This window comes from Platichthys flesus, chromosome 9, assembly GCF_949316205.1.
Source record: "Platichthys flesus chromosome 9, fPlaFle2.1, whole genome shotgun sequence".
NCBI lineage: Eukaryota > Metazoa > Chordata > Actinopteri > Pleuronectiformes > Pleuronectidae > Platichthys > Platichthys flesus.
The window spans coordinates 13,093,680-13,105,654 of NC_084953.1; the positions used below are offsets into that span (position 1 = coordinate 13,093,680).

At 46.8% G+C, this 11,975-nt stretch overlaps 2 protein-coding genes across 2 annotated transcripts; both read left to right on the plus strand.

Annotated features, from left to right (window-relative positions):
* Nucleotides 1–7,418: 7,418 nt before the first annotated feature.
* Nucleotides 7,419–8,848, plus strand: LOC133961189 (uncharacterized). The gene is made up of 5 exons (XM_062396217.1): nt 7,419–7,571; nt 7,674–8,012; nt 8,122–8,193; nt 8,353–8,451; nt 8,546–8,848. Exons 1-5 carry the CDS (start codon nt 7,523–7,525, stop codon nt 8,725–8,727), a joined length of 741 nt encoding a protein of 246 aa, XP_062252201.1. The 5' UTR covers nt 7,419–7,522; the 3' UTR covers nt 8,728–8,848.
* Nucleotides 8,849–10,602: 1,754 nt separating this feature from the next.
* LOC133961220 (myelin-oligodendrocyte glycoprotein-like) lies at nt 10,603–11,975 on the plus strand. Its single transcript, XM_062396263.1, has 5 exons — nt 10,603–10,755; nt 10,858–11,196; nt 11,306–11,377; nt 11,537–11,635; nt 11,730–11,975. The coding sequence occupies exons 1-5, from the start codon at nt 10,707–10,709 to the stop codon at nt 11,909–11,911; spliced, it is 741 nt and encodes a 246-aa protein (XP_062252247.1). The 5' UTR covers nt 10,603–10,706; the 3' UTR covers nt 11,912–11,975.

Genomic DNA, 11,975 nt, shown 5'->3' on the forward strand with positions numbered 1-11,975 from the left:
ACACAGAAGAACCAATGTGATTTCAACAGTTTACCTTCGTGAAGCGTCTCTCCAGACACGCCCCCCTGTGTGCCTCCGCCTCTCCAGACACGCCGCCCTTCGATCTGATTTGCCAAATGTTGGTCGATGGTCGAGGGAGGGCCTTACACAAATTCCGAATGTTAAATCCCGAGCATTACCTGTATAAAGCTTGCACTCTGCAGTCTGTCAGCGCGGGACATCAGCTCCTGTGGGAACACGCGAGAAAAGCGATGATGGAAGTGACACTGATGGGATCGGTCCCAGAATGTCCCCGTGGTTAACTCTGAGGCTTCAGGGGGGGCGAACAGCAAAACAGAAAACCCAAACCACCTGAAGGGAACAACTTTAACTAACCTACTGAAATTAAAGGAACCAAAAGACATGTTCCTAACCTGGGTCCTCATCCAGAAACAGGAGAAAACATGGGTTCAACTCAAATGATACCCAACCCCCAAACCGGGCTGGAACATCAATAACAGATCTTAACATTACAAAAAGGCAGTCTGACTTTTTGTAATGTGATGGTGTTTACGGAGACTTGGCTCGATCCCGGACTCCGCAATGGTTCCCGAGGGGGTCTCCATTCACCGCCAGGACCGGACAACAAACTCGGGGAAGAGCAAGGGAGGAGGTGTCTGCTGCATGGAGAACAATGTGTGGTGCTCAGATGTGGAGATTATTTCTTCGGGCTGTTCTCCGGACCTGGAGCAGCTCGTGATCAGATGCCCACCTAATTACATCCCGAGGGAGTTTACATCGGTCGTTATAACAGCGGTGCACATTCTGCCACATAACGACGTCAGACCCTGGACGAGCTGCATGCGGTTATCAACAGGACTGAGACATCACGGCCCGAGGCTGCGGGTATGGTGGCCGATGATTTTAACAACGCAAAGATGAGGAAAGTCCTGCAGCGATACCATCATAACATAAGCTGTCCTAGGCGGGCTGCGAACCCACTCGACCATGTTCACACTCCCTACAGGAATGCGCATAAGTGGTGCTATGAAGACCATCATCATCTACCATTGAACGGAGCAAACAACATCCAGCGGAGAAAGCAGAATCACGGGCTGACCGGCGCGAGGGAAATGTGCGGTCGGTGTGAACCGCCAGGCTGCTGCTCACCAGAGAGTCGCTCTGGGCGGCGCTTCGTGCGCTTCCGCGTCTGGTGTGAACACAGCGATCATTGCTGCCGGTCACAACTGTTCCTTGTAAAGTGTTTTAAGATCTGTTGGTGATGTTCCAGCCCGGTTTGGGGGGTGGGTATCCTTTGAGTTGAACCCATGTTTTCTCCTGTTTCTGGATGAGGACCCAGGTTAGGAACATGTCTTTTGGTTCCTTTAATTTCAGTAGGTTAGTTTAAGTTGTTCCCTTCAGGTGGTTTGGGTTTTCTGTTTTGCTGTTCGCCCCCCCTGAAGCCTCAGAGTTAACCACGGGGACATTCTGGGACCGATCCCATCAGTGTCGCTTCCATCATCGCTTTGCTCGCGTGTTCCCACAGGAGCTGATGTCCTGCGCGGATGCAACTTTCGTCCGTCCGCTCGCTTTATTCTCCCAGTAGACCGGCAGCGAGGACATCGCGTAAAACCCACAGCGCGAGTGTGACGCGGTCTGTTACAGTGAAACTTCCGCACTGTAAACAATTGTCATGTAAATGAACTTGTCTGTTTATTATTGTTTTAAATGAAATTCAACATAATCTCAAATACTGTACAATGTAACTGAATGTAATAGCAGCATGATGACAGTCAATTCCTATGAATTAAACTCCTCTTTAACAAAACCTTGGTTCCTGTGTTGATGTGATATTCTGAACAACGTCTACTGAATGAATGATTTCGGTTGATGAAATGCGCCAACTGAAATACTTGCAGATTTTTTGATAGAAAAAAAGTTGTCCATTACAGATGTAGATTTCGGAACATGACAGTTATCAGTCTGTTCACTGCATGTGATAAAACTAATGAACCTTGTAAAACACTTGAAGAAATGATGGATCTGGACACTGCAAACATTAGGACAAAACATTAATCCCACAAAGAGACTCTATAACACGTGATAATGAAATACAATATGAAAGATTCCTTTCTTTATTCATTTTGAATGGTCCTGGTAAAATAAGAGTTCCCTGATGTTCCCCCGGAGTAAATATTTCCGAGTATTCCCCCCCGCCTGATTAAGTGCCCCCCCCCCCCCCCCCCATCCCCAAACCCACACACACAAACACACTACAAGCGCACAAGCAGTCAGACAGAGAAAGAGAGAGAGAGAGGGGGGGGGGGGGGGTATGTAGACCATCATCATTTACCACGAACCCCTACATTGAACGGAGCATATACAACTGGAGCGGAGAAAGCAGAATCACGGGCCGACAGCCAGGCTGCTGAGCGCCAGAGAGTTGCGCGACGCTTCCGCATCTGGCGACGACTCGAAGAAAAAGAGCTGACGCAGAAAGCATCGGTGCAGAGCGCGATCACAGCCGAAGTGAACAGCGCCACTGATTCCATGGCGTGGATCCGGCTCGCGCCCTTTTGCCAGTCAGAATGCCGGTCAGAACGACTCCGTGTAAAGTGTCGTGAGATCGGTTGTTGAGGTTCCAGCCCGGTTTGGTTAAAACTCCCGAATTCTATATTTCCCGAATCCAAAGTCTACCTCCTGTGGAGACACCTTTGTTTCAATCATTATAGTCTCCGTCTATTCTCTCTGTGCTCCCCGTGTCGGTCTATCAGCACCGGTCACCATGTACGACATGAAGTATTGTGAACTCAGTGTGTTGATATCAATCCTCTATCCAACACGCGGCTGTAGACCCGCTCCGTCTTCCTCTGTCTCCGACGCGTCAGTCTCCAGAGCCACCGACTCGCGCTAGTTCGCTCCGACCAAACAGTACGCAGAACCAATGCGGATTCAACAGTTTACCTTCGGGAAGCGTCTCTCCAGACACGCCCCCCTGTGTGCCTCCGCCTCTCCAGACACGCCGCCCTTCGATCTGATTTGCCAAATGTTGGTCGATGGTCGAGGGAGGGCCTTACACAAATTCCGAATGTTAAATCCCGAGCATTACCTGTATAAAGCTTGCACTCTGCAGTCTGTCAGCGCAGGACATCAGCTCCTGTGGGAACACGCGAGAAAAGCGATGATGGAAGTGACACTGATGGGATCGGTCCCAGAATGTCCCCGTGGTTAACTCTGAGGCTTCAGGGGGGGCGAACAGCAAAACAGAAAACCCAAACCACCTGAAGGGAACAACTTAAACTAACCTACTGAAATTAAAGGAACCAAAAGACATGTTCCTAACCTGGGTCCTCATCCAGAAACAGGAGAAAACATGGGTTCAACTCAAATGATACCCACCCCCCAAACCGGGCTGGAACATCACCAACAGATCTTAACATTACAAAAAGGCAGTCTGACTTTTTGTAATGTGATGGTGTTCACGGAGACTTGGCTCGATCCCGGACTCCGCAATGGTTCCCGAGGGGGTCTCCATTCACCGCCAGGACCGGACAACAAACTCGGGGAAGAGCAAGGGAGGAGGTGTCTGCTGCATGGAGAACAATGTGTGGTGCTCAGATGTGGAGATTATTTCTTCGGGCTGTTCTCCGGACCTGGAGCAGCTCGTGATCAGATGCCCACCTTATTACATCCCGAGGGAGTTTACATCGGTCGTTATAACAGCGGTGCACATTCTGCCACATAACGACGTCAGACCCTGGACGAGCTGCATGCGGTTATCAACAGGACTGAGACATCACGGCCCGAGGCTGCGGGTATGGTGGCCGATGATTTTAACAACGCAAAGATGAGGAAAGTCCTGCAGCGATACCATCATAACATAAGCTGTCCTAGGCGGGCTGCGAACCCACTCGACCATGTTCACACTCCCTACAGGAATGCGCATAAGTGGTGCTATGAAGACCTTCATCATCTACCATTGAACGGAGCAAACAACATCCAGCGGAGAAAGCAGAATCACGGGCTGACCGGCGCGAGGGAAATGTGCGGTCGGTGTGAACCGCCAGGCTGCTGCTCACCAGAGAGTCGCTCTGGGCGGCGCTTCGTGCGCTTCCGCGTCTGGTGTGAACACAGCGATCATTGCTGCCGGTCACAACTGTTCCTTGTAAAGTGTTTTAAGATCTGTTGGTGATGTTCCAGCCCGGTTTGGGGGGTGGGTATCCTTTGAGTTGAACCCATGTTTTCTCCTGTTTCTGGATGAGGACCCAGGTTAGGAACATGTCTTTTGGTTCCTTTAATTTCAGTAGGTTAGTTTAAGTTGTTCCCTTCAGGTGGTTTGGGTTTTCTGTTTTGCTGTTCGCCCCCCCTGAAGCCTCAGAGTTAACCACGGGGACATTCTGGGACCGATCCCATCAGTGTCGCTCCCATCATCGCTTTGCTCGCGTGTTCCCACAGGAGCTGATGTTCTGCGCGGATGCAACTTTCGTCCGTCCGCTCGCTTTATTCACCCAGTAGACCGGGGGCGAGGACATCGCGTAAAACCCACAGCGCGAGTGTGACGCGGTCTGTTACAGTGACACTTCCGCACTGTAAACAATTGTCATGTAAATTAACTTGTCTGTTTATTATTGTTTTAAAGGAAATTCAACATAATCTCAAATACTGTACAATGTAATTGAATGTAATAGCAGCATGATGACAGTCAATTCCTATGAATTAAACTCCTCTTTAACAAAACCTTGGTTCCTGTGTTGATGTGATATTCTGAACAACGTCTACTGAATGAATGATTTCGGTTGATGAAATGCGCCAACTGAAATACTTGCAGATTTTTTGATAGAAAAAAAGTTGTCCATTACAGATGTAGATTTCGGAACATGACAGTTATCAGTCTGTTCACTGCATGTGATAAAACTAATGAACCTTGTAAAACACTTGAAGAAATGATGCATCACTGCAAGTAATAGGACAAAACATGAATCCCACAAAGAGAATCTATAAAACGTGATGATGAAATACAATATGAAAGATTCCTTTCTTTATTCATTTTGAATGGTCCTGGTAAAATAAGAGTGCCTCTATCAGACGAATCTTTATTAAAACTATTAATTCAACAACACATTGGCAGGATACACTGTCCTCTGAACCCTGTCATCAGAACATGGTTTCTGAGGCATCGTGTGTGAAGCACCGACGGTGGGAGCTCTGCAACTTCATTACATGGAAGATCAACACGTGACATTGATGAAGTAAATACATCCAAATACTGATCCAAATTTCTAACAGAGAGAATTAAAGTGGAGGAAATAGGGTCTGCGCAGTTCCTGTTTTACAGTCACCTTAAAAGGCTTAAGAGATCAATTCTTACTATGGTATATATACATGTGCCCTCGGACAAGTGAGTATGTTCCCTTTTGTGTATATGGAAAGGAGGCTTACACACATTTGAAGGGAAATAATTCATATTTAGGGGACAGGAGAACAAGTATATGATTACATGTACAAAATTAAAGAGACAAATTGACAAAGACCTGGAGAGAGAGCTCTCACTGACCTATATGAAAGTACACTCAAAGTCTATTAGGTTGATTGAGACAGATTTCTTCTGAATGTCTCTCCCTGTCCTCTTGGGGACGAGTCCCACAAACGGCTCTTGTTCCTCTTGATTCAGAAGAAGCAGCAGAACACAGGAATCTGAGATTAGAGGTTGGATAAATACAGTCTCTGATATATGATGTCAAGTGTTTATGAAGATAGGCTTGGAAATATTTGCGAACAAATCTACTCAGTACTTGTGTTAAACAAATAAAGTGTTCAATCACATAAACCTAGGCTTCTAAATTTAAATATCAGAGGTCGGGTTGTAACAATTCATCTTGCTGTAAAGGAGCACGGGTGGATCTGTCACGCTGTGTTCGGCGCCCCGACTGACCATCTTAGAACAAACGAATGAACATGAAATAATATATATAATAACGAAATTGTAACAATTGTATAAATTGTGTTCCTTCAATTAAGTCAGGTCCAGGGATCAGAAGAGCCGGCTGCAGGACCTGATCTCTCGCTAAGATCCTCACTGATCTGGAGCTGATGTCCTGTGCAGATAAAAGTACAGAGTGCAACCTTTTATCCTCGTAACGTTCGGGATTTACACTCACCGGGGATTTGTATAAGGCCCTCCCTCGACTCAGATTCGGCAAATCAGATCACTTCAGTTTTCCCTACCTTCCTATAGGCAGAAACTCAAACGTGACATACCGGTGACACACCATTCAGTGGTGGACCGACCAATATCGACAGGAAACTGCTAAACTGTGTTGGAACCCTCTGCGACAATGTGAACATCACATCTGAATAACATGGGAGCGGAAAGGAGGCGCACAGGTTTGCTCGGGGCTGCGCATCGCTCGGGGAAACACACTGGGAAATGATTTTAAACGAAATTAATGACATATTATATATCAATTATCAAATATCTGTCCCGTACTATAGAGTTCCCTGCTGTTCCCCCGGAGTTAAAATTGCCGAGTTTTTCCCCTCGCATGATTAAATGCCCCCCTCCCACACAAACACACTACTGGCACACAAGCAGTCAGACAGAGAAAGAGAGAGGGGGGGGGGTGCTATGAAGACCATCATCATTTACCACGAACCCCTACATTGAACGGAGCATATACAACCGGAGCGGAGAAAGCAGAATCACGGGCCGGCAGCCAGGCTGCTGCACGCCAGAGAGTTGCGCGACTCTTCCGCATCTGGCGACAACTCGAAGAAAAAGAGCTGACGCAGAAAGCATCGGTGCAGAGCGCGATCACAGCCGAAGTGAACAGCGCCACTGAGTTCCATGGCTTGAACACGGCGGGACGCGCCCTGTTGCCAGTTAGACTGCATGTCAGAACGACTCCGTGTAAAGTGTCGTGAGATCGGTTGTTGAGGTTCCAGCCCGGTTTGGTAAAAACTCCCGAATTCTATATTTCCCAAATACAAAGTCTACCTCCTGTGGAGACACCTTTGTTTCAATCATTATAGTCTCCGTCTATTCTCTCTGTGTTCCCCGTGTCAGTCTCTCAGCACCGGTCACCATGTACGACATGAAGTGTTGTGAACTCAGTGTGTTGATATCAATCCTCTTTCCAACACGCGGCTGTAGACCCGCTCCGTCCTCCTCTGTGTCCGACGCGTCGCTCTCTAGAGCCGCAGAAACGCGCTGGTTCGCTCCAACCGAAAATTACGCAGAACCAATGCGGATTCAACAGTTTACCTTCGAGAAGCGTCTCTCCAGACACGCCCCCTGTGTATCTCCGACATTCCATTCATGTGATCAATCTGCGATGTGATTGGCCCAATGTGAGTCGAGGGAGGGCCTTCCCGATTTTTTAACCGAACATTACGAGTATAAAAGGTTGCACTCTGCATTTTTACCTGCACAGGACATCAGCTCTACGTCAGTGAGGATCATAGAGAGAGAACAGGAAGTGCAGCCGGCTCTTCAGATCCATATACGGGTTTGGTACAATCTGTGCCGCGGACAAAACTCTGGAAAATGAACAAGACTCTGTTCACTTTACTGCTCATTGTCCCACTTGTCTCTGGTGAGTTTATTAATTCAAGTTCACACTGACACCACATCTGCCCTGATAGGCATCAGCTCTGTGTGATGTTAACAGGACTAATCGTTTTCTGTGTTTTCTCAGGTGGATCTCATCCCACATGTTCGAGTCTCTCATTAACGGTGGAAGAAGGTGAAGACGTGAGTCTTTGGTGTGGACTTGTTCCCTTGGTCAACTTGATGAATTACACAGTGGAAGTTACAAGAACTGACATCAGCCAGTATGTCCTCCTGTATCGAGACAGAAGAGTCCTCCTCAACGCCCAGATGAAGCAGTACAGACACAGAACCACACTGGACCACAAAGGCCTGATCATGGGAAACATCTCAGTGCAGATCTCCTCTGTGAAGATGTCTGACAGAGGAGATTACACATGTTTGATCCCCAAACTGAAACCCAGGTGCATCATCACCCTGCATGTTGGTAAGAATCCTGAACTCATGCCTGTGGACATGACAGTGGAAAAACGGCAGATTGTGAGTGAACGTGATGTGAGAAAGTTCTCAACCTGTTTGTATCTCCTGTGAAACAGTGGAACACAGGAACCACGTCAGTGCTGCGCCTCATCTGGAGAACAACTCCACATCCAACCAGCCGGGGAAAGGTATCTGAGTCTTGCCTTTAACTCACTTTCCACTTCATCCTCTGTTCTTTTGTGTTTGAGTCCAGAGCTGTAAACCACAGAGGAATTGTCAGAATGAGTCACTGTCATGTTGGTGAATAGAAGATCAATCTCCTTTCTGTTCGCCCTTCACTCCTGCAGGTGCTGTTCCAGCCATTGCTGCTGTGGTCCTCTGTGTTCTTCTTTCTCTTGGTGCTCTCCTGTGTGTGGACTTCCTCAGACTGAGAAGTGGAAGAAACAGTAAGTGACCGTTTCTGCTCTGTAGCATTTTACTTTCAGTGCATTTACTCCAGTTTTGTTTGAGCTTTAACAAGTGTCTCAAAACCACTTTCAGGTCTCACAGGGAATTGTGTGATGAGATGCAGAGGACAAAAGCACCAAGATCCCTTCAATGGTTACCGTGCTGCGACCGGATCGGGTCCAGTCTACATCCAGGAGATGGTCCAAACGGATGAAATGAGAGGAACAGGCCCCTGTGAGATGCGAGCACAGACTTCCCCTCACTTGGAGCATTAAAGAGAGATTATTGAACTGAATGAAGTTGATGATGAAATGAAACGACTTCTATAACAAATGTTCACTGCTGTTGACACTTTAAAAGTATGTATTAGATATACGTGATGAAGGGTCTGCTTAACCTCTATTAAAATGTTGAAGCCACAGTTCATGTGATTGAACCGTTTATTTGTTTAACAGAAGTAGTGAGTGCATTGTACAAGGAACCTTTCCTTATAAATCAAACAGGACACTTTGGTGAATTAAGGTTTTCAGTCATCAAGTGTTGTCTTAAGACACATAATCAAAGTATTAACTCATATCTTAACTATCAATGATTGAATGGACTCAAACCAAAAGGTAAAAGGCCTGTGATTAATTTTAAATTCCAACAACACGTTCATCAAAGTGTTCTTGTGTGATTACAATTCTGACTGTTACATTCTGTTTCTATTAAAACAGCACTGTGCTGTAGAAAACAATGCATTCTGGGAAATATTTATGAACATTGCACTATACTGCAAACAGCATTGCATTCTGGGGGTGATGTCAGAATCAACGGCAGAGAGGTCCTGCAGAAAGGAATGCTGCTATATTTGTCGAAGACACATGTGGAACCCAAAGTGGTGAAGCCAACAATGGACCTTCTCTAGAGGATGATCCATCTGATTCCTATGAATTAAACTCCTCTTTAACAAAACCTTGGTTCCTGTGTTGATGTGATATTCTGAACAACGTCTACTGAATGAATGATTTCGGTTGATGAAATGCGCCAACTGAAATACTTGCAGATTTTTTGATAGAAAAAAAGTTGTCCATTCCAGATGTAGATTTCGGAACATGACAGTTATCAGTCTGTTCACTGCATGTGATAAAACTAATGAACCTTGTAAAACACTTGAAGAAATGATGCATCTTGACACTGCAAGTATTAGGACAAAACATTAATCCCACAAAGAGACTCTATTACACGTGATAATGAAATACAATATGAAAGATTCCTTTCTTTATTCATTTTGAATGGTCCTGGTAAAATAAGAGTTCCCTGATGTTCCCCCGGAGTTAATATTTCCGAGTCCCCCCCCCCCGATTAAGTAGGGGGGGGGGGGGGGATGATGGACTATGTAGACCATCATCATTTACCACGAACCCCTACATTGAACGGAGCATATACAACTGGAGCGGAGAAAGCAGAATCACGGGCCGACAGCCAGGCTGCTGAGCGCCAGAGAGTTGCGCGACGCTTCCGCATCTGGCGACGACTCGAAGAAAAAGAGCTGACGCAGAAAGCATCGGTGCAGAGCGCGATCACAGCCGAAGTGAACAGCGCCACTGAGTTCCATGGCGTGGATCCGGCGGGACGCGCCCTTTTGCCAGTCAGAATGCCGGTCAGAACGACTCCGTGTAAAGTGTCGTGAGATCGGTTGTTGAGGTTCCAGCCCGGTTTGGTTAAAACTCCCGAATTCTATATTTCCCGAATCCAAAGTCTACCTCCTGTGGAGATACCTTTGTTTCAATCATTATAGTCCCCGTCTATTCTCTCTGTGCTCCCCGTGTCAGTCTCTCAGCACCGGTCACCATGTACGACATCAAGTGTTGTTATCGATCCTCTTTCCAACAAGCGGCTGTAGACCCGCTCCGTCTGTCCGACGCGTCGCTCTCTAGAGCCGCCGCCACGCGCTGGTTCGCTCCAACCGAAAATTACGCAGAACCAATGCGGATTCAACAGTTTACCTTCGAGAAGCGTCTCTCCAGACACGCCCCCTGTGTATCTCCGACATTCCATTCATGTGATCATTCTGCGATGTGATTGGCCCAATGTGAGTCGATTTTTTAACCGAACATTACGAGTATAAAAGGTTGCACTCTGCATTTTTACCTGCACAGGACATCAGCTCTACGTCAGTGAGGATCATAGAGAGAGAACAGGAAGTGCAGCCGGCTCTTCAGATCCATATACGGGTTTGGTACAATCTGTGCCGCGGACAAAACTCTGGAAAATGAACAAGACTCTGTTCACTTTACTGCTCATTGTCCCACTTGTCTCTGGTGAGTTTATTAATTCAAGTTCACACTGACACCACATCTGCCCTGATAGGCATCAGCTCTGTGTGATGTTAACAGGACTAATCGTTTTCTGTGTTTTCTCAGGTGGATCTCATCCCACATGTTCGAGTCTCTCATTAACGGTGGAAGAAGGTGAAGACGTGAGTCTTTGGTGTGGACTTGTTCCCTTGGTCAACTTGATGAATTACACAGTGGAAGTTACAAGAACTGACATCAGCCAGTATGTCCTCCTGTATCGAGACAGAAGAGTCCTCCTCAACGCCCAGATGAAGCAGTACAGACACAGAACCACACTGGACCACAAAGGCCTGATCATGGGAAACATCTCAGTGCAGATCTCCTCTGTGAAGATGTCTGACAGAGGAGATTACACATGTTTGATCCCCAAACTGAAACCCAGGTGCATCATCACCCTGCATGTTGGTAAGAATCCTGAACTCATGCCTGTGGACATGACAGTGGAAAAACGGCAGATTGTGAGTGAACGTGATGTGAGAAAGTTCTCAACCTGTTTGTATCTCCTGTGAAACAGTGGAACACAGGAACCACGTCAGTGCTGCGCCTCATCTGGAGAACAACTCCACATCCAACCAGCCGGGGAAAGGTATATGAGTCTTGCCTTTAACTCACTTTCCACTTCATCCTCTGTTCTTTTGTGTTTGAGTCCAGAGCAGTAAACCACAGAGGAATTGTCAGAATGAGTCACTGTCATGTTGGTGAAAAGAAGATCAATCTCCTTTCTGTTCGCCCTTCACTCCTGCAGGTGCTGTTCCAGCCATTGCTGCTGTGGTCCTCTGTGTTCTTCTTTCTCTTGGTGCTCTCCTATTGGTGGACTTCATCAGACTGAGAAGTGGAAGAAACAGTAAGTGACCGTTTCTGCTCTGTAGCATTTTACTTTCAGTGCATTTACTCCAGTTTTGTTTGAGCTTTAACAAGGGTCTCAAAACCACTTTCAGGTCTCACAGGGAATTGTGTGATGAGATGCAGAGGACAAAAGCACCAAGATCCCTTCAATGGTTACCGTGCTGCGACCGGATCGGGTCCAGTCTACATCCAGGAGATGGTCCAAACGGATGAAATGAGAGGGACAGGCCCCTGTGAGATGCGAGCAGAGACTTCCCCTCACTTGGAGCATTAAAGAGAGATTATTGAACTAAATGAAGTTGATGATGAAATGAAACGACTTCTATAACAAATGTTTA

Excerpts from the sequence above, each read along its gene's own strand:
- LOC133961220 (XM_062396263.1), top strand. The coding sequence starts at position 10,707 with ATGAACAAGACTCTGTTCACTTTACTGCTCATTGTCCCACTTGTCTCT. Across the intron at positions 11,197-11,305 it reads CATCATCACCCTGCATGTTG|TGGAACACAGGAACCACGTC; the intron begins GTAAGAATCCTG and ends CCTGTGAAACAG. Across the intron at positions 11,636-11,729 it reads ACTGAGAAGTGGAAGAAACA|GTCTCACAGGGAATTGTGTG; the intron begins GTAAGTGACCGT and ends AACCACTTTCAG.
- LOC133961189 (XM_062396217.1), top strand. The coding sequence starts at position 7,523 with ATGAACAAGACTCTGTTCACTTTACTGCTCATTGTCCCACTTGTCTCT. Across the intron at positions 8,013-8,121 it reads CATCATCACCCTGCATGTTG|TGGAACACAGGAACCACGTC; the intron begins GTAAGAATCCTG and ends CCTGTGAAACAG. Across the intron at positions 8,452-8,545 it reads ACTGAGAAGTGGAAGAAACA|GTCTCACAGGGAATTGTGTG; the intron begins GTAAGTGACCGT and ends AACCACTTTCAG.